This window comes from Armigeres subalbatus, chromosome 3 (genome assembly GCF_024139115.2).
Source record: "Armigeres subalbatus isolate Guangzhou_Male chromosome 3, GZ_Asu_2, whole genome shotgun sequence".
In the NCBI taxonomy this organism is placed as follows: Eukaryota; Metazoa; Arthropoda; class Insecta; order Diptera; family Culicidae; genus Armigeres; species Armigeres subalbatus.
In genome coordinates this window covers 222009742-222030322 of record NC_085141.1, presented here as the reverse complement: position 1 = coordinate 222030322, position 20581 = coordinate 222009742, and the positions used below count along the sequence as shown (strand labels likewise).

At 38.6% G+C, this 20581-nt stretch overlaps 1 protein-coding gene across 1 annotated transcript in view; it reads left to right on the top strand.

Moving 5' to 3' along the window:
* Positions 1 to 20581, top strand: part of LOC134220171 (neuropeptide CCHamide-1 receptor-like) — a 205873-nt gene that overhangs the window by 118795 nt on the left and 66497 nt on the right. The window contains exon 2 of the mRNA XM_062699158.1: positions 6974 to 7469. Coding sequence (XP_062555142.1) covers positions 7102 to 7469 — 368 coding nt within the window. The 5' untranslated portion in view covers positions 6974 to 7101. The remainder of the gene's footprint in view (positions 1 to 6973; positions 7470 to 20581) is intronic.

Sequence of the window (20581 nt, the reverse complement as noted above, 5' to 3'; positions counted from 1 at the left end):
TCCCATTGTTTCCTATTTGAAATTGGCCAGATCGGACTATGGGATCAGAAGTTATGGCCAAAATACAAATTCATACGAAAAAATCGCGTAAAAAATGTCACTCATTTTTCGGGCACTTACCCTCAACCGATTTGCACGCAACAAGTTGCATTCGACGCAGAATGTCTCATATTTTCTTATTGAAAATTGGCCAGATCGGACTATGGGCTTAGATGTTATGGTCAAATTACTATTTATTGCGAAAAAGAGTTCGAAAAAGTCTAGCTCACTTTTTTAGCACTTAGACTTCATCTATTGACGCTCGCAACAGATTGCATTCGACGCAGAATCTTGTCCCATTGTTTTCTATTGAAAATTGGCTAGATCGGACTATGGGATCGGAAATTATGGCTGAAACACCATTTTTGCCTTTTTCTACGAAAAGGCTGTATGTTCGCTCAAAACCAAACTTTTACAGAAGGCCTGGAGACTCATAGTGTTATATACGTATAAGCTCGATGAACTGCGATGATGTCTCTGTGTGTGTGTGTGCGCGCACCAAAAGTGCGAAAAGTTTAGCTCACTTTTTTGGAACTTATACTCAACCGATTTAATTCCAACTATAGATAGTAGAATAGATAGATGAGCGAAAGCATGGCTGAGTCGATTTTTCTGCCCGTGCACACGCACATATGACGTCACAGCCCTTAACGTTTCCATTGAAATCGCGACGTCATGCTCGTTTGGAGACACGTTTGACAGTTCGTTTGGAGACAGAGGATTTATCTTCACTCATCTATATATTCCACTATCTATAATTCCAACAAGTTTCATTCGACGCGGAATCCTGTCGTATTGTTTTCTATTGAAAATTTGGACCATGGGCACAGAAATTATGGCCAAAATATACTATGTGTTATAAAAAAGCGAGTAAAAAAGTCTAGCTGACTTTTAATGGACTTACCCTCAACCGATTTACTCACAACAAATTGCATCCTGTTCTATTTAGAAAGTTGGCCAGATTGGACTATTACCTTTGAAATTATGGCCAAAATACTTTTTGCCTTTCTTGTGCAACAAAGTTGTACCGAAAGGCTATAATTTCTTTCCGAAAACGAACTATCGGATGCTTCCACACTGATACACTTCCCTTCCTCTTCATACGGGAGTTTGGTAGAAAGACGGTCATGAGATTTATATCATAACAAATATTGCCCTCCGCTCGCTTGATGGGAATGACATTTTCGTTTTCTTTTTGTGTAGTCGGAGCTTCAGTTCAATTTACATCCAAAAGTGATATCCTTAAAATATATGACTGGGTAAAATAAAACAGGATATGTACGTCAAAAAGATTGGAAAAGGAAACAAAAATGTCAAAATTCTTATTAGCATATTGTAGATCAAGCTGAAAACCGAACCGAGGTTTCGCGACAATCGCATTTTCTCGCATTTCCGGATGTTGCAACTGCATCGCGAGTAGTGCGCAACTGTGCCATAGTCGGGCACCACTCGCGATGCAGTCGCGACATCCGGGAATGGGACAAAATATTATTTTCGGTTTTCAACTGGATCTACAATATTTTTGCCATAAATAATCTGATTTTCATAGAACGGACAAAGAAATTTGTCTTTTTTACTCCTAGCTACTAGCTCATCTATTTTCAAGCACACACATTTTACGAAGGTCGAGAAAGGCACCATCACCGCTAGGTGGATTAATCTGGGTTTTTCAATAATAAAATTGACTTCCTTGCACCTATAGTGGTGCAACTGTACTAATAGTGACGATTCTCATAAGAAATCAATGGATAGCACCGCTATGGGAATCAAACTTAATTTTTACCGCCACTAAAGGAACAGTTTAGTTATTAATTCTTCTTCTTATTGGCATTACATCCCCACACTAGGACAGAGCCGCCTCGCAGCCTAGTGTTCGTTAAGCTCTTCCACAGTTATTAACAGCGAGGTTTCTAAGCCAGGTTACCATTTTTGCATTCGTATATCATGAGGCTATCACGATGATACTTTTATGCCCAGGGAAGTCGAGACAATTTCCAATCCGAAAATTGCCTAGACCGGCACCGGGAATCGAACCCAGCCACCCTCAGCATGGTCTTGCTTTGTAGCCGCGCGTCTTACCGCACGGCTAAGGAGGGCCCCAGTTATTAATAATGCAACTCATATTTGGTAATTGTTGATGTTAGATGACATCGATCTCATTTTTTAACAAATTTATTAGTTCATCTATTGGCTGGGATATAAAAGCTGTAAATTTCCCATAATTATCAATTTCAATATCAAATATTGTCTTTAGTAGGTATACTAATACCATAGATATAATTGCTAATACCTCCACTATTGGTACCGTTACCTTATACAAATTTGGTTCTGATTTGTTTGAAGCTCCTCGCCGCCGAACAAGATTCAATGGGTAATGCTATTTAAAATATTTCATGATCTTTTGCATACCTATATATATATATATATATATATATATATATATATATATATATATATATATATATATATATATATATATATATATATATATATATATATATATATTAGGGTGGTTCAAAAAATCGATTTTGCTCCACAGTGCTCATCTGATTCTTTACCATGTTCTGAGTATCCTCTGAAAATTTGAGCTCATTTGGATTAAAACTGATTTAGCACAAGCCGTTTCAAGTTTGCATGCAAATTAGTATGGGGAAATTTATTTTTGCCTTTTTCGTACAACAAAGTTGTACCGAAAGGCTATCATTTCACTCCGAATTCGAACTTTTTATATATGTCTCGGAGACCCATAGTCTTATATACCAATCGACTCAGCTCGACGAACTGAGCACATGTCTGTCTGTCCGTGTGTATGTGTGTGTGTGTGTGTGCACAAAAGCTAAGAAAAACATTAGACAACTTTTCATATAGTAATCTTTAACCGATTTTCTCACAACAAGTTGCATTCGACAGAGGGTTGAGGGAGAGGGTTCTAGTTGATCACTATTGAATTTGATACGAATCGACCTTTGCGTTTAGAAGTTATTAAGAAAATGGTACATCGAACAATATTAGCTCCATATAAGGTTGGTGTCTTGGCTAAATGCGAGAAAGGCAGTATCACTAATCGGTGAATTAAGTTGGTTTTTCATTATACTGTTAATGACGCTTCCCCATCAAGCGCATGTTAAAAAATAAACCTACATAGCTAAAAGGAATACTCAACAGTTTTCACTCAGTGCAAACCGCATCTCAATTAATCGTTCCAATAATTAGTAATCGAAATTAATCTATACCGTGGTTTTCTGGAGCTAATTGCATAACTCATCAACAGGCAACATTGCTGCTCGTGGTGCGAAAGATAGCACATACAAATTCAGGCTACTATGTTGCACTGCACATTTCAGTGATGCCCTCAAAGAAGTTTAACGATCATGACTAAAGATTCGCAACCTGTCTTAAAATCGATTACTAATTATTGGGGCGACTAATAAACATGCGGTTTTCGTTGGGTGAAAGCTGTTGAGTATTCCTTTTAGCTATGTAGGTTTTCTTTTAACCTGCGCATAATAGGGAAGCGTCATTAACAGTAAAATGAAAAAAATACATTTCCCCATACTAATTTGCATGCAAACTTGAAACGGCTTGTGCTAAATCAGTTTTAATCCAAATGAGCTCAAATTTTCAGAGGACACTCAGAACATGGTAAAGAATCAGATGAGCACTGTGAAGCAAAATCAATTTTTTGAACCACCCTAATATATATATATGATGACAGACTAGAGATAATAACTCAGTATTCCAATATAAAAAGTCCCATTGATGCTATTTAGTAGAGTAGAAAAATAAACTCACTGAAGATTTAAAAGTCTCCCATTACTTCTAAAACAAAAGGTTTGAAAATTTCGAAATTAATTGTAGTGCAGTGTAATCGAAATCGTGTCCCTGTAAAATGTCCTTGTAGAATGGCGCAGGAACGGTCGCTTTGTTAAATTCACGACGCTAGAGGCAATGAAGGAAGCATTGAGAATCAAAACCAGATTCACGTAATTTTTTGTTTGCAAACGGAAAGTAGAAGTGCGTATATCCATATCAGGAACCAATGTATGCTACGTCCGAGTATTCGATCTGCCACCGGGACTTGGGGATGATGATCTTTCATCAGCACTTGGAGCGTTTAGAGAAGTGCAGCGTGTAATTCGGGAAAAAAAATCACAGGAAAGATTCTTGCCCTCAACGTCGGAATCAGGGCAGCCGAGGAAAAAAGCATCCCCTGTTGCCTGCATGTGATACATATGCTGGTGTCGTAGCAGGAACAGATGTAGTATCAGAAAACAACGGACCACTGGATGCAACCGGAGATGAAGTAGTTGAAGTTTTGGAAGAAGAAATCTTGGAAACATCTTGATAGTCGTAATATGACCACCGTATTTTAATAGAGTGAAACGAAAAGTGGGGATCATGTGTGTTCAGTTTCCCCTACTAATAAGGAAAAAACCCAGATTAATCCACCTAGCGGTGATGATGCCTTTCTCGTGCGGTAAAAAAATAGTATTTTGGGCATTACTTCTAAGCCCATCGTCCGATTGGGCCAATTTTCAATAGGAAATAATGAGACAAGATTCTGCGTCTAATGCAACCTGTTGCGAGGAAATCGGTTCAGGGTAAGTGCCTTAAAAGTGAGCTAGATTTTTTTACGCGCTTTTTTCTGAGAAAAAGTATTTTGGCCATAACTACCAAGCCCATTGTCCGCTCCGTCCAATTTTCAATAGGAAACAATGGGGCAGTATACTGCGTCGAATGCATCCTGTTGTGAGGGAATCCGTTTAGGGTAAGTGCATTAAAAATGAGCTAGACTTTTTTACGCGCTTTTTTATGGGAAAAACTATTTTGGCCATAACTACCAAGCCCATTGTCCGATCCGTCCAATTTTCAATAGGAAACAATGGAGCAAGATACTGCGTCGAATGCAGCCTGCTGTGAGGGAATCCGTTTAGGGTAAGTGCATTAAAAGTGAGCTAGACTTTTTTACGCGTTTTTTTATGAGGAAAAGTATTTTGGCCATAACTTCTAAGCCCATAGTCCGAATCGGCCAATTTTCAATAGGAAACAATGGGGCAGTATACTGCGTCGATTGCAACCTGTTGCGAGTAAATTGGTTGAGGGTAAGTGCAAAAAAATGAGCTAAACTTTTTGCTCTTTTGGTGCGCACATACACACACACATACACACACACACACAGACATCACCTCAATTCGTCGAGCTGAGTCGATTGGTATATAACACTATGGGTCTCCGAGCCTTCTATAAAAAGTTTGTTTTTGGAGTGAACATATAGCCTTTACGTATACTTAGTATACGAGAAAGGCAAAAAGCAGAAAGAAAAATAAAGAATAAAACAGAAGGTAGAAAAGAAAGGAACACAAATGAAACTGACGCAAACTGAAATGGGTCTGGGGGTGACAATGTTTCATCGCTCTCACCGGCAGTCTGGAGGTCGTAGAGCAAAATCGTTCAAAATGGTATCTTATATTTTGGTCTTCTTGCCCTCAGATGTATCCAATCTATTCTTCAAGCACTCTAAGTAGTTGAAACAGTGACCCATTTAGAGTGATTCAATTTTTGACTTTTTTGCTCCCCGATCCTTAAACGATTGCATTTGCCATTTTAATAATCATCCTAAATTTTTAGCTAATTTGGATGTAATTTGAGTGAGCACGAGCAGTTTGAAGTTTGTGTGGACACTACTGTGAAAATCGACCGTTATGTGAGAGATCGTTCCGTGAGATGCCCCATAAACTATTTTAATGTAATCAACACGGCGACTGCATAGAATATTTCCTATGCTGAAAGCCAGTTGTTGAAGCGATTTTTCGTTTGGAAGCAAAGTTATGATGAAAACTAAAATGCTCATTATTGATATTGATGTTATTCTTTTACGTGTTAAATTGAATTTCCCACGATTTAGTATTTCCTTAATAACTTTTCTTGCAAGCAACAAATCGTTTCGCAACAAAGACGATCTGTTTCTTTGTTAAATTTTCTATGTTGCCAATGTACTCATATATTATTAGAGCTTAATGGGAAGCGTTGAGGAACGGTTTTCCACAAAAGTTACTGTTTTCATAGTAATTTTTATACAAACTTCAAACTGCGCGTGCTCACTCAAATAACATCCAAATTAGCTAAAAATTCAGGAGGATTATTAAGGAGGAGATTATTATTATTAAAATGGCAAAAACAATCGATTAAGCATCGGGGAGCAAAAAAGTCAAAATTTGAATCACTCTAGTGACCCATTCTCACACCCATTTGACCCATTGTCACCCCCGACGACGGAAGTCTAATGTTAAGCCAAACGTTATTTGGTCAAAGGACATAACGCCAAGTAGGACACAAGGCCAAAACCGATACAGTTGCTCTTATGAAAATCAATCACAGTGGTCACATCAAGTTGAATATATGTATCGGTCGAACTTTCTGTCAATCTATCTGAGAGGGCGTTTTGAACTGCAATAAGCTTCTGCTTCTGGCATTTTCATTGCACAATTAATTTTTCAATCACGATGATGTTTTGTGGAATTTCCTCCATTTGGTTGAGCTCTTTCGCCACTTTGACATCACTTAATTTTTTACTTATCAGTTTTAATAATAATAATACTTTGTAACTACTGAACGGAAGTCCCAATTTAAAGTAGCTATTATCGATTTCTGGTGCGGTATAGGTTTTTTCCCGGCTTTTCTTTGCGTATAACAGAATGCGCTCAGCACACTTCATACTAATGGAAAAACTGAAGCTCTGGTTCATTATCCTGCAAGATTAGTGCTTCCTGAACAACAACATTAGAAAGCAGCTATGCAACATAACAGATTAGTAAATGTATGCGAAGAGAAAGGAAAATATGTAAACGATGTGAAAATTGCTCTATTTTATGTTCAAATACCTATACCGACAAAACATCAATGCGTTTTTATTTTTATCTTTTGTCATTTTCAGATGGAAATAAAATTTACAGATTGACACCAGTATCAACTATTATGGACTCAGTTAATCTGCAGATCTGGGAGGAGATTTTCCAGATACTCTTCGTTTAGCTTCCGAACAGTTCATCCGCACGACACACCATGCTCGACCCAGGCGGTAAAAGAGAGTCAATGTATGACTCGTACTATTTGGCATCGGATGGTGCCGCCAACGAAACCATTTCCAACCGCGTTTATGGCAGTGTCATCTTCCAGGAAGGTTCTGGCAGTGCGCGAGACTACACTGGCACCGACGAGTTTGCCCTGCTGGAGACCCTGTTGGACAACTGCACCAGCGGGCTAGGCAATGTATCAACCACGGAAGTTCCCTACATACCGTACGTGCGGAGGCCGGAAACCTACATCGTGCCAATACTGTTCGTTGCTATATTTATCGTTGGCGTGCTGGGAAATGGAACGCTTATTATCGTGTTTCTGCGACACCGAGCCATGCGGAATGTGCCGAACACGTAAGTATGAATTTAATTTTATTAACCGTAACTAAATTTCTGTAAACTAAAGTTTAATTACTGTGCACGTTTGAAATTCATGTATTTTTTATAATTATATAACAAATTCAGTTTGAGCGTTTAGTGGAATGTCTTTAATTGTCAAAAGAGGAGTTCGTACAATTTCATTTAACTCCACCACTTGATTGTACCTTTGACAGATACGCATTTCGACCTCAACAGTAAAGCTTCAGTGTCTCGTACTTGACTTGACTTGAAGAAAATGATCGCTGCTTACACTATACTAGGCGCAGGTACTGTCTAGGTCTAACTTATTCAAGTGCAGTGCGTATTTCCACTCGCTTGTTACATTTAATGCTAAAGTACATGAAGAGCCAGGAGCTACCATGTCCTTGATCTTTATTCAACAAGCCAGTTTGTACCTGTCGGTAGATTTCCAAGCTTTCGGCAACATCAAGTTTTCACGGGGAAAAAACATTTCTTAAAAATTTAATGTTCGATGTCGTAATTGAATGATTTTCCTAATGTACAGGAGGTACAGACCACACTATAAAAGGTTAGATGTTGATGCAAATTCTTAGAGTCAGTACTCATGACGGCTTGTCATCAGCGATGCACATGCAAATCAACAAAGCTTTGTTTTTGTCAAGGAAAATAATGACAAAGATCCGAAAAATTTCATCAGCAACAAACTCTACATCCCATTATTTTGAATTATTTTCCATTACAAAAATAGCATCGTATTCCCGAAGCATGTAAGGCAAATAATTCTTGTCATATGGTGTTTGTGTCCTCATACAAGCTAGTAGCGAAATGCGTTTGTTAGAAACAAGCTCAGTTGATGACAACCCTAGTAACATTTTGGATTTATGCTGATTTTAAAACGTTCTTGTAGAGTAGATCTTCAAGAGCGTTGTAAAACTTAAAATGTTACTTGGGAAAGGATATAAAGAGCTCGATTATTCCTTCCGTGGTGGCCATGCAAAAAATCACAATAGTGACTAATACGGTACAATTGCAAAACGATAAGTTGCGTTCACTTAGCTTTATGTACTATTTCTGCAAGCTCTAATCAATCATGAAGTAGCAACTACGGATTAGACGGTCACAATGCTCGTGCTCAGTGGATGATTAAAAGATTATGTGATCGGTAATCAGTTGGAGGGAAAAGCCAGCTGTCACTTCCATTAGGCACGAGTGGATAAACTCCATTTGCATTTTAAAAGGTTAAACGCGACGACACGAAGTTTCTTTAAAAGTTTTCGTTGGCAAAGTCACGTAAGCAAAATCCACTTGATCCAGCCAACACAGATGCGATAATTTGTTTGTTATTTGCATCAAGTTTTCTTCACAGATTTCTGCCGATGGTTTATTGCTCATGAAAATTTCACTTTATACTCTCTCTGGGAAAGGATAAAATAGAGCACGTGTTGATCTCCGTCAAAATGTGTACAATGCATTATGTATAATTCTTTCACTGAAACAATAACGTCAGACTTTGCCATAGCTCAATTTTCGTAAAAGCAACTCAAGGATGACATAAATCCACTCCTCTTAATATAGCCGAGCACCGATTACCGTATCTGCTAGGTGTTATTCATCGCATCAAGCATCGCCGGATATGAAAGCATTTTTCCTCGTTTGATTTATGACTCTGTTTCCCGATGAATTTCGATCTTCTGGATAGTTCCACAGATGTTGGTTTAGCGATATGAAAAAAAAACGCGCTATGTTTCAGAAGTACAGCGAAATCCTACTATAATTGATTTTTGATTTCTGATTTTCCCTGTATCGAGCTCTTTTTTCTTTGCATCATATTTCAATGACTTTTCTGACTAGATTGACGAGAAAACCTTGGATGAAAGCATTATGTTGATGTATTGGGGGGTGTGGCTTTTCAACAAAGACTTGTTTATATTCTGAACTCAAAGGAGCAAGCTGTTGTTGATTGGATGAATGAATTACAGATTGTTGTGATCATTGGTACAACAGTATTGTGGTTTCAATTATGTAAAAAGCATCCAAAGTCAGGTGGTTTAATCCCCGGAAATAGGCAATTAACTTTGATTGAACTGATCCAAATGTTGGTGGATCACTACAGTAAGAAAAAATAGGTCAGTGATAAATACTTAATTGTTTCAGCCCCATAAGAAAAAGGAAATAAAAGTGTATGGTAATAAACAAAGACGAAGGTCCCACCCTTGGGATATGCGATTTTGTTGCGATAGGTGGGCTTAGGCTACTAGCACTGAAATGGCAACCAAAGACATATCCTGTAGTGGTGGTTTCACTCGTTAATTATTTTTGTGTAAACCACGTCACATATAATCTGGCATCGTTGCACTGATTTTACGGATGTGATCCAACGGATGTCCTTTCGTGGAGGCATGAATGGTAGTGCCGTCTGGTAGGACTCTTTTCCCAGGGATAATGATGTGGGAACTCTGCTTGACTGCAAAAGCTTTCTTCCACATTCCATGAGATGATGGGCCATAGTCACGTTTACATTTAGCTAGATATATCGGGGGGTCCGTAGCGTAGTTAGCTACACGTTCGCCTTATAAGCGGATGGTCATGGGTTCGATTCCCAGCCCCTCCACCAAAACCCTCGTCAGTCGCCGGATCCGCAGCTCATACGGAGGCGTTTGGGGTACGCGCCTTACCGTCATGGCTGCCTGATGACGACTGACAACTTGTTCTTCTCGGAGGCATTCCTCCAACGTTACCCGGATAAAAGGCAACCGAACAATGCAACGATCATTGGATACACGACATGGACGAATGGACACAATGGACTCACGATGAGATGGATTGGCAAGGCGACAATAATGAATTGGAAAATCTAAACATAGATTCTGTGTGGATTCTGTACAGCAGAATATCATAGTAAATCTTGGCACAGTAGCGGTTAAGTAACACAGAGTGCCTAACAAATAAAGAAAGGAATAAAAAAAAAGCCAGATAGGTATTTATTGATTAACATGGTGCTCAAGACAATCGTGGACTGCTGGGAATTTACTAAGTAGCAGTTTTATCAAAACTACGAACGGGCGCTTTTTTATTTTTTATTTTTTTCATGTCTAACTTAATCCTATAGCTGCATAATACCTCATTAGAACTTCATAGATAATCGATAATTTATTTATTTATGGCACGATCGGTGATGAACGAACACTAATGTAAGATAGAAAGAGAAAAGTACACAAGGGAGCACGAGACTGAAACTCCTTTTGAAAATTCAGCTAGGGTACTATGATCAACAGTTAGTTGATAAGTCCGCTTTCTTTTTCAAACGTCCTGGAGTAAAATCTTTTGAGCAGCTCGGATAATATTATGATGACATTATTACCTAGACTGACCAGACGAGCCAGTTCAGACGAGCTCTGGAATGAGTTATTGCCAAACTACTAAATGATCGGAAACAATCATGCTCCGAGGAATTGGATATTACAAGTAATATAATGTCGACCTATGTCAAAACTTCAAATAATATGAAGGCCACAGGTTCCGACAACATCTTCAACTTAGAACTCAACTTGCCATGAATTTCAAACGGGCAACACCAGAGAATAGCAATAAGTCTTTGTTGTCAAACTCATCAAATGCTTTAGCCAAGCAAGCCTATGGCACAGCAGAGTGCGATTGATTCGCATTCTATAACAGCCCGCCCAGCCCGTTGCTGGGCGGCATGGAGTGCGATCCTCTCGTTTAATAAACAATGTGCATTCGCTTGACTGTGGATATACAACAGTAAAGCACATGTGGAGATTGGACAAATAAAGCATCCGAAAGATATTCAATTTGCAAAAAAGAGAGCTAACCGCGGTGGAGGTTGGTACTCGGATTCTGATGGCTTTTCCGCAAACGTGACCTTTAAGTGGTCTTGTTGTGTAGGGGTTATCACGCCTATCTAGAGAGTAGGAGGTTGAGGGTTCAAGTCCCTCCAAGACACGAGGATTCTTTTTCGCAAATTTCATATCAATTTGTCCATTTCGAAACATATGCTGTGCATATGCACAGCCAAGATATTTAACAAAAAAAATTGATAACTAATACTATTTTAACCAAAAACATCATCGAAATCCGACTACTATTCTAAATGCGCGGCAGGCGATCATTGTCTTATTCTGTTGAATTTTGGGACAAACGCTTGTTCCTAGTTGAATTGGTTTATTACAAACACACGGAGTAAAACACGCTTGGTCACAGTTAAGGGAATCTAAGGGTCGTTGATGGACATTCCTTTCACTCAAACCAATATAAACTACCTCGAGCAGGAGTAGATTTGGATAGAGGTTTTCCGTACATAGGGAAGACAAACAGAGCGTAAAGCCATAGAATCAGTTTAAAACAAGGATCCCTGAAGGAGGAGCCTTGACGGTTCCGTTATGAACCCGGTTTGAACAAAAAAAGCCCTTTGTTCGGGCCTGAACACCACAAAAAAATGGCCTGCGACGCCACTGTAGCTAACATGTCACCTTTACCTTTTTCTTTAGATCTTTTGGGTAATTAGATGTTTTCGTTTTTTGTTGGTGTAGTGATTATTTTAGCATAGGATACTATAATTTGAGTTCACATTAGTTTTAGGTTATCAGTTTAAAGGCTAACAATACTAATCACATTAACACTTCTATCTAACAAATATTGCTTACCAATGCTACTAACGTTTCTAATGACACATTAAACATAGTTCCTAGAAGTTTGGAACAGAAACAACACTTGGAAATAAAGAAATTTGCCATGAGGTTTCAAAACACATGTCTAACCTCTAATCCTAATGAATGAACCCTACACACGCGCGCACTACAAACACAAAAAAAGAGCACGATTCTTTTATATGGAAAACACTTAATCATAATTTTTATAATACATAGTTTATAATCATAATTTATATAATACACAATACTTTTAAATTTATGCTTTGCATGCCCACCCTGTTGTATCGTCGCACCTAGATATCCTACATTCAGAGATATGCGAAAGCTGCCATCTTAAGTACATCGAGCTTTGAGAACTATCAAAATAAGCCAAATGAATATCGTTATTGTTGCAAAGTGAATTGTATTGCGATTGTAATGGAAAGGATTCTTCAAAAAGTTTTATCGAATGAACAATTTGTTTTTATTTCGCAAGTAGAAGTAGTTTTGTTTATGCATTAAATTATTTGTACTGTACCTCTATTTAAGCGTGTCAGGCCATTTGGCCAAAGATCATTAGGCCGAACGGTATTAGGCTGAATTGCCATTAGGCCGAATTAGCAAAAAACAGGCAAAAAGTGAAAAATGAGAAGTTCATTCTTAACCTTACCCCTTCTCCCTTCTTCTTTCTTGCATCTTCCTTCTTATATCTGTCTTCTTTTTCCTTCTTCTTCCTTTTTTTTCTTTTTCGCTTTTCCTTCTTTCTTCTTTCTTGTTTCTTTGTAATTCTTTCTTGTTTATTTCTTTATAGTTGTTCTTTCTTTCTTTTTGTTTCTTCCTTTTTTCTTTTTCCTTCTTAATTAGTCTATCTTCCTTCTTCATTTTTCCTTCTTCGCTTTTTTCTCCCTTCTACCTTCTTCTTTATTCTTAATTCCTTCTTTCTCCTTCCTTCTTCTTTCTTTTTCTTCTTTCTTCCTTCTTCTTTCTTCCTTTTTCCCTTTTCTTTCTTCCTCCTTCCCTTAGCCTTCTTTCTTCCACCTTCTTCTTTAATCCTTTTGCCTTCTTCCTTCTTCTCTATTCTTTCCTCCTTCGTTTTCCGTCTTCTTTCTTCCTACTTCCCTCAGCCTCCTTCCTTATTTTTTCTTCCTTCTTCCTTCTTCCTTCTTCCTTCTTCCTTCTTCCTTCTTCCTTCTTCCTTCTTCCTTCTTCCTTCTTCCTTCTTCCTTCTTCCTTCTTCCTTCTTCCTTCTTCCTTCTTCCTTCTTCCTTCTTCCTTCTTCCTTCTTCTTTCTTCCTTCTTCTTTTTTCCTTCTTCCTTCTACTTTATCCCTTTTTATTTTCACTTCCTTCTTCCTTCTTCTTTCTGCCTTCTTCCTTATCCCTTCTTCTTCTTCATGCTTCCTTCTTCTTTCTTCCTTCTTCCGTCTCCCTTCTTCTTTACTTCTTTTTTTCTTTTTTCTTTCTTCCTTCTTTTTTTCTTTCTTCCTTCTTTTTTCTTATTCCTTCTTTCTTCTTCCTTCTTCCTTCTTCCTTCTTCCTTCTTCCTTCTTCCTTCTTCCTTCTTCCTTCTTCCTTCTTCCTTCTTCCTTCTTCCTTCTTCCTTCTTCCTTCTTCCTTCTTCCTTCTTCCTTCTTCCTTCTTCCTTCTTCCTTCTTCCTTCTTCCTTCTTCCTTCTTCCTTCTTCCTTCTTCCTTCTTCCTTCTTCCTTCTTCCTTCTTCCTTCTTCCTTCTTCCTTCTTCCTTATTCCTTCTTCCTTCTTCCTTCTTCTTTATTCTTAATTCCTTTTTTGTCCTTCCTTCTTCTTTCTTTTTCTTCTCTCTTCCTTCTTCTTTTTTCTTTCTTCCTTTTTCCCTCTTCTTTCTTCCTCCTTCCCTTAGCCTTCTTTCTTCCACCTTCTTCTTTAATCCTTTTGCCTTCTTCCTTCTTCTTTATTCTTTCCTCCTTCGTTTTCCGTCTTCTTTCTTCCTACTTCCCTCAGCCTCCTTCCTTATTTTTTCTTCCTTCTTCCTCCAACTTTCCTCCTTCTTCCTTCTTCCTTCTTCCTTCTTCCTTCTTCCTTCTTCCTTCTTCCTTCTTCCTTCTTCCTTCTTCCTTCTTCCTTCTTCCTTCTTCCTTCTTCTTTCTGCCTTCTTCCTTCTTCCTTCTTCTTTCTGCCTTCTTCCTTCTTCATTCTTCCTTCTTCCTTCTTCCTTCTTCCTTCTTCCTTCTTCCTTCTTCCTTCTTCCTTCTTCCTTCTTCCTTCTTCCTTCTTCCTTCTTCCTTCTTCCTTCTTCCTTCTCCCTTCTTCCTCCTTTCTTCTTCCTTCTTCCTTCTTCCTTCATCCTTCTTACTTCTTCCATCTTCCTTCTATCTTTCTTCTTCCTTCTTCCTTCTTCCTCTTTCCTTCTTCCTCTTTCCTTCTTCCTTTTTCCTTTTTTTATTCTTTCTTTCTTATTCCCTCTCCCATCGATCTTCTTTCTTTTTCCTTCCGTTTTCTTCCTTCTTTATCCCGCCTTCCTTCTTTTTTCTTGAATGAGAGAACAACATAATCGAAAATTGTCATCAATTGCAAAGTCAAGTCATGTACAAGCTACAACATTTACGCTGTAGGAAGTGCTGGCAGCGTTTGTTCGCCCATCTCTGAATATAGGACCCCTAGTCACACCCTCTTTAGGGCATTGCACGGATTTTTTCTAGCTCCTATTCACCTGAAGGAAATTAGAAAACAACAGGACCACTACCTGTCAAATTTGACAGTCGCTGGTCCTGTTGTTTTCAAATTTCCTTCAGGTGGGAAAGAGATAGGAGAGATGATGACGTCACCGTGCAATGGAGTATGAGTGAGTTTGACAGCAACAGGGCTGAGTTTTCTTTTTCCCGAGCTCAAACTACTCGATTTTCGTTATCTGTCAATTTGGTGTGACGTGGAAATGTAATTCCTAAAGACACTATAAACAATGACGGGAAATGTTCCAATTGGAATTCCAAATTTACTGTCAGTGTCATTCCAATCGAGCAAGAGACCTGTCATTCCAAAATATCACGCGCAACATTTGGCAAGGGTTCATTTGAACCAGCACGAATAAATATGTTTATATTATTATTTGAATATTTTTTGATTGATTTAGGTAAAAAAGTGTTCGTATGTGGTTGAAAATCAATTAAGCATGTTTATAATGAATTGTGGATTTTTATTGGGTGGTTGAACACGATACAAATCAAATATTTTTGAATTATGAAATTCGTATAGACCAATGTGGAAAGTATATCCAGCATCAGCAGTGTTGCGTACGCAGAGTTGCCTGGTGATTTATTTGTTCAGGGATCAGACTTCCCGTCTTTGTATATAGTGTCTTTAGTAATTCCCACTCTTTGTCATTTCCATGCACAATGAGTGAGAAATGTCTTATTGTTTTTGTAATGGTTTTCAGGGTCGTAATCAGGGAGGGGAATTGGAAGAAGGCTTGGGGTGGAGTCAACAAGCAGTCCATTGGAACATAACGGTTACACAAGAGGACAATGTAGTTGTCATTGGCAATGTTGTAGTTTTACATTAACTGCTTGCGACTCTATGACACTACCCACTACCTCAAGTCGAGTAATCTACACAATTTTTACGAGAATGTTGATCGCAGAATCGAACTAATTTATCGAGCTGATTGTCCTTCATAACCTCCTTATTGTGTATTTTTTGAAAAGGTTCACCGTGTAGGACTAACAAGTACTCAACGAAACGTTTCGTTCTTCACACTGAAACTGTTTCAATACAATATAGAACGAAAAATTCTCGTTCCGTAAAATCCCGTTTTATCTCGTGTGCCAGCCTTCTCAAGGATATTAAAGGTGGGGCCGTGGAGGTAATACAGATAGTTGAAGGAAACTGCAGTCTATGTCGACTAGGCTTTAGACGGCCCGTATGTAATTCAACAGAATAAATGATCCTTTAACTCGTGTAGTATGTGCAAAACCGTCAATAAGTGCAGCGCCTTACTCTTACTCTTACTCTTACTCTTACTCTTACTCTTACTCTTACTCTTACTCTTACTCTTACTCTTACTCTTGCTCTTGCTCTTACTCTTACTCTTACTCTTACTCTTACTCTTGCCACCTTTACATGAGTATGTATTTTGTGTGGCAAGTACAATGGTGTCAAGCGAAAACATCCTAGTCCGTAATGAGAATCAAACTCACCATCTTCGGATCCAACGCCTTTGCTCACAAGGCTAAGACCCCGCATTTCGTAGAATAGCACTTTCCCAGATAATAATGGCGTAGAATGTCAGTTTAAGTTAATTAGGCGAAAAAAATGGTGAAACAGAATCTTTATTGCGTTTCTCTAAGTAACTCTAAGTAGTTTATCGAAATTTCCATCTTCATTGATCGTTCCAATCACTAGTTATGGGCTCGTCAATCTCGTCGCCCTAAAATGCATGACAAAAGCAGGTACATTGCCGCCTCGCCAATTTCCTGCGCCTAAGCCAAGTTCCCTTTTTTGCATTTGTTTATCATGAGGCTAGCACGATGATACTTTTATGCCAGGGAAGTCAAGAAAATTTCCAACCCAAAAGTTGCTTAGATCGCACCGGGAATTGAATCCAGTCTTGCTTTGTAGCCGCGCATCTTACCGCACGACTAAGGAAGGCCCCTTAGCCTCATGTTACACGTATTAAAAAATGTTAACTTGACTTAGACACCTTGCAGTTAGAAGCTGTGGAAATGTTTATAAATACTAAGCTGTGAGGCGGCTAATGTCCCCTTGAGGAATGTAATGGCAATAGGATGAATATGTCTGTTTATACCAAACATATCCGATTCATTCAAAATCAAAAGAAAAGAAGTTTATTCAAACCAATTAACAACAACTAAATCCTAAATAAATGTACTTCGCCGCGTTGAAATCTTTACAGATACGTATATTGACCTCAACTGTAAGGCGACGATCACGGTGACCAACGCAGTAACACTGCATCATCACCATCGTGGTCGGAGTTGTTTTTTTCTCGATTTTTCTGCTCCGCAACACGACTTGCAAAAGAATTGCAAGGAAAAAATACCCTTGTCTTATGAAAGGTGATGACAATCATTCGAATGTGCGACCTTGCTGGATGGCCTCATATTTCCTTAAATCTTAAAGTGGATTCGTATTCTACGTTCACATTTCGTATAGCCTGTCATACGTAGGACTGTCCGTTGTAGTTTTCATAATGCACGAGAAAGGTATCATTACTGCAAGGTAAATTAATCAGGTTTTATTCATAGATTGACAATTTTCAAATTGAGTTCGACCCTAATTCGAGAACCTGTTAAGCCGTTTATGGAAAGAATGTTCAAGCAATGTATTTTCCTCTTGGCAACTGAATCTGATTCTACTGGGCGCAAATATAGGGGAAAATGGTCGCTGGTCGGCACTCTCTTTTTCTTTTACTCCTAACTTTAGTTAGTACAAAATGGGAATGTGCTCGCAAAAAAAAGCGTTTATGAATTCGTGAACTATCAGTTCACGGTGTATTTTGCGTTATGGATTCGGGAACACCAGTCACGTTTTCCAGATGGTTCTAGAAAATGTGACTTGCTCCCGAAACTGTGACGCAGAATACACCATAAACTGAAAAGTTCACTAATCCATGAACGTTTTTTTAGTGTTGAACAAAACTATAAGACCAAAGGCCGTTTTTTATACAAAATTACCAACTTTTGAGGGCTGTTTCTCGGCTTGTAGTAGGCCGGGGCCCTCCTTAGCCGTGCGGTAAGACGCGCGGCTACAAAGCAAGACCATGCTGAGGGTGGCTGGGTTCGATTCCCGGTGCCGGTCTACGCAATTTTAGGATTGGAAATTGTCTCGACTTCCCTGGGCATAAAAGTATCATCGTGCTAGCCTCAGGATAATACGAATGCAAAAATGGTAACCTGGCTTAGAAACCTCGCAGTTAATATCTGTGGAAGTGCTTAATGAACACTAAGCTGCGAGGCGGCTCTGTCCCAGTGTGGGGATGTAATGCAAATAAGAAGAAGAAGTAGGCCAATCGAGCTAAAATTTTGGCTGCCCGGGGGAATTCCCCTGAATTTGCCTCAGCCGACGATACACATATTTCGGACCACTGACTTCGAACTTACAGACTTCTGAAAGGACAAAAAATAGAACCACCTCCAGAATCTCTAAAACTAAGAAACAAGACAATAAACATATTCACTGGGCCACTGGGAATTCGTGGCTCAATTCCTACGTTATGATCCTGAAAAATTAACCCAAAGTTGTTCGAAGTCCGTGGTCCGAAAAATATGAACCCTGGGTTGTGGTAAATTCGGGTAGATTCCTCCTGGGCAGCCAAAATTTCAGCTCTTTTGCCCAACTACAAGCCGAGATACAGCCTTCCAATGTTGGTAATTTTGAATAAAAAACGGCCTCTGGTCTTATAGTTTTGTCCGACGCTACTATAAATGCACAAAAAGGACATATTAATGCAGCACATTACAGTTATCAAAGAAGAACCAGCCAAGGGCTGAATCCTCTCTAATAAAGCAATATATATATATACAGTTATTAAAATTACAGTAAAATTATGTCTGAGTGCCGACAACAGATCAGTGCCCGCAACTGATCGCTTTTCCCTACACTGTAAAACATGAAAACCACAAACGTATGATGGCATTGAAACCGTGCCAGCCATTACTTTTGTTCAAATAAATATTCCCCGAACAGGGCAAATATTGAGCTCCAGTGCAGCTGCATTATCTGTTCTATAGATTATATGCCGGCGCTAAGCGGTGAATAGAAGTCGAATTCAATACATGCATCGTCAAGTAGTTCAGCGATATGGGTTAGCGCCATTCAGTCTCTGGGGTTGGCGAATAGTTGCATTCTGGAATGAATTCAACAATATATAGATTACAGTTGCTTGGTAACCAGGCTATGCAATTTTAGGTTTTCAGTGCAACAATTAATGAGGAATAATTAATTCCAGCAGTTTCGGATTACAAGCGAACAACGGTTCGATTTTAATGGTGATTAATGTCTCTGGCATAATTGTTTTGTAACCAATGATGAATCAATTTCAAACAACTTTAGCTAAGTTTTGACCGTTTTAACCAGGTATCAAGCCTCTGCGTATCAATGCTAAACATTATAACTTGGGCTGAAAGTCTTAATAATAAAGATTTGGGTTCCTTTCTCGTGTATTACAGAATGTAGGTCAAAATAACCATTATTTCCATCAATTCCTATTAAATTGTATTCATTGCTATACATTTCCGATCCGAAAGCAAAAAAAATCTTGGGGAAAAACAGTGATTTGGCAATTACTCCGGAGCGCAATTACCGATCTGGTCGATTTTCAAAAGGAAACAATGGGACCAGATTTCACGTCAAATGCAACTTGTTGCGAGTAAATCGGTCAAGGATAAGTGGTTAACCTTCAACTTTCAGGATCTATACACATTCAAAGCACTATATTTTTCATATATACGATCTATACTGGAACTAGTCGACCCGGCAGACGTTGTCCTGCGTAGTAGGCGAAAATGCCCATGTGAAATTTCCATACGAATCCTAATTTTAGATTTTTACAATTTGCACAACCTTTCGCGTAATTTTTGCATGAGGAAATATCATATAAACCCGTCGGAAACGGAAACGAACATATCTGCTGAAGGAATGAAGAAAATCCATCCAGCCGTTTTCGAGTTATGCGGATACGAACACAGACCATTTCATTATACATATATATATAGATATGGATCATATGATAACACATATGATACGAAAAATGGCCATTTTCAACCCTTCGTCATACTTTTTGTAGGAACGTTCTAAAAGTTGTGTATACTTCATCACACTTCAAACAACATCTTCCTCTCTTAAGCGTTCCATAATTGATGGATGTTCCCTAATAGCTGGATGGAATTCCTTCGAATAAGGAATCTTCAGGAACTATGTTCGTTATTATCTTCGACGGATTTATGGAACATTTTTCCATATGAAAATTACGTGTAAATTGAGAGAATCGTGAAAAAATAGAAGTAATATTTTATGGGTATTTCGCATAATAGCAGTTCACAACGTGCATTCTCGTCTACTGACAACGTCTGCCGCGTCAACTATTTGTTAATCATTTCTATTATTGGCAAATTAGGTCCATGATAGAAAACATTTTTCAACACTGATTGTCAGTTCCCCACAATACAAGAATTTTCACTGAACTAAACTATTCGATAAATTATCTCAGTCATGGTGATATACAATATTGTTCGGCAATACGCCTTCATCGGAATAACAACATATTGCCAATTTGCGTCACAGCAAATTTCCACATCATTATTAGCGTTAATTTCATATGCAACAATGATTGTCAATACGAGCCAACTGATTTATGCTACGAGGCAATAAATTGCACTATATGCGAACTGAACCCACAAGAAAATTCCAAGATTCGCCCACCACAGTGAAGGCAATGCGACAGCACATTTATCCTGGTTATGTCCACCCATGCTTGCCAGGGA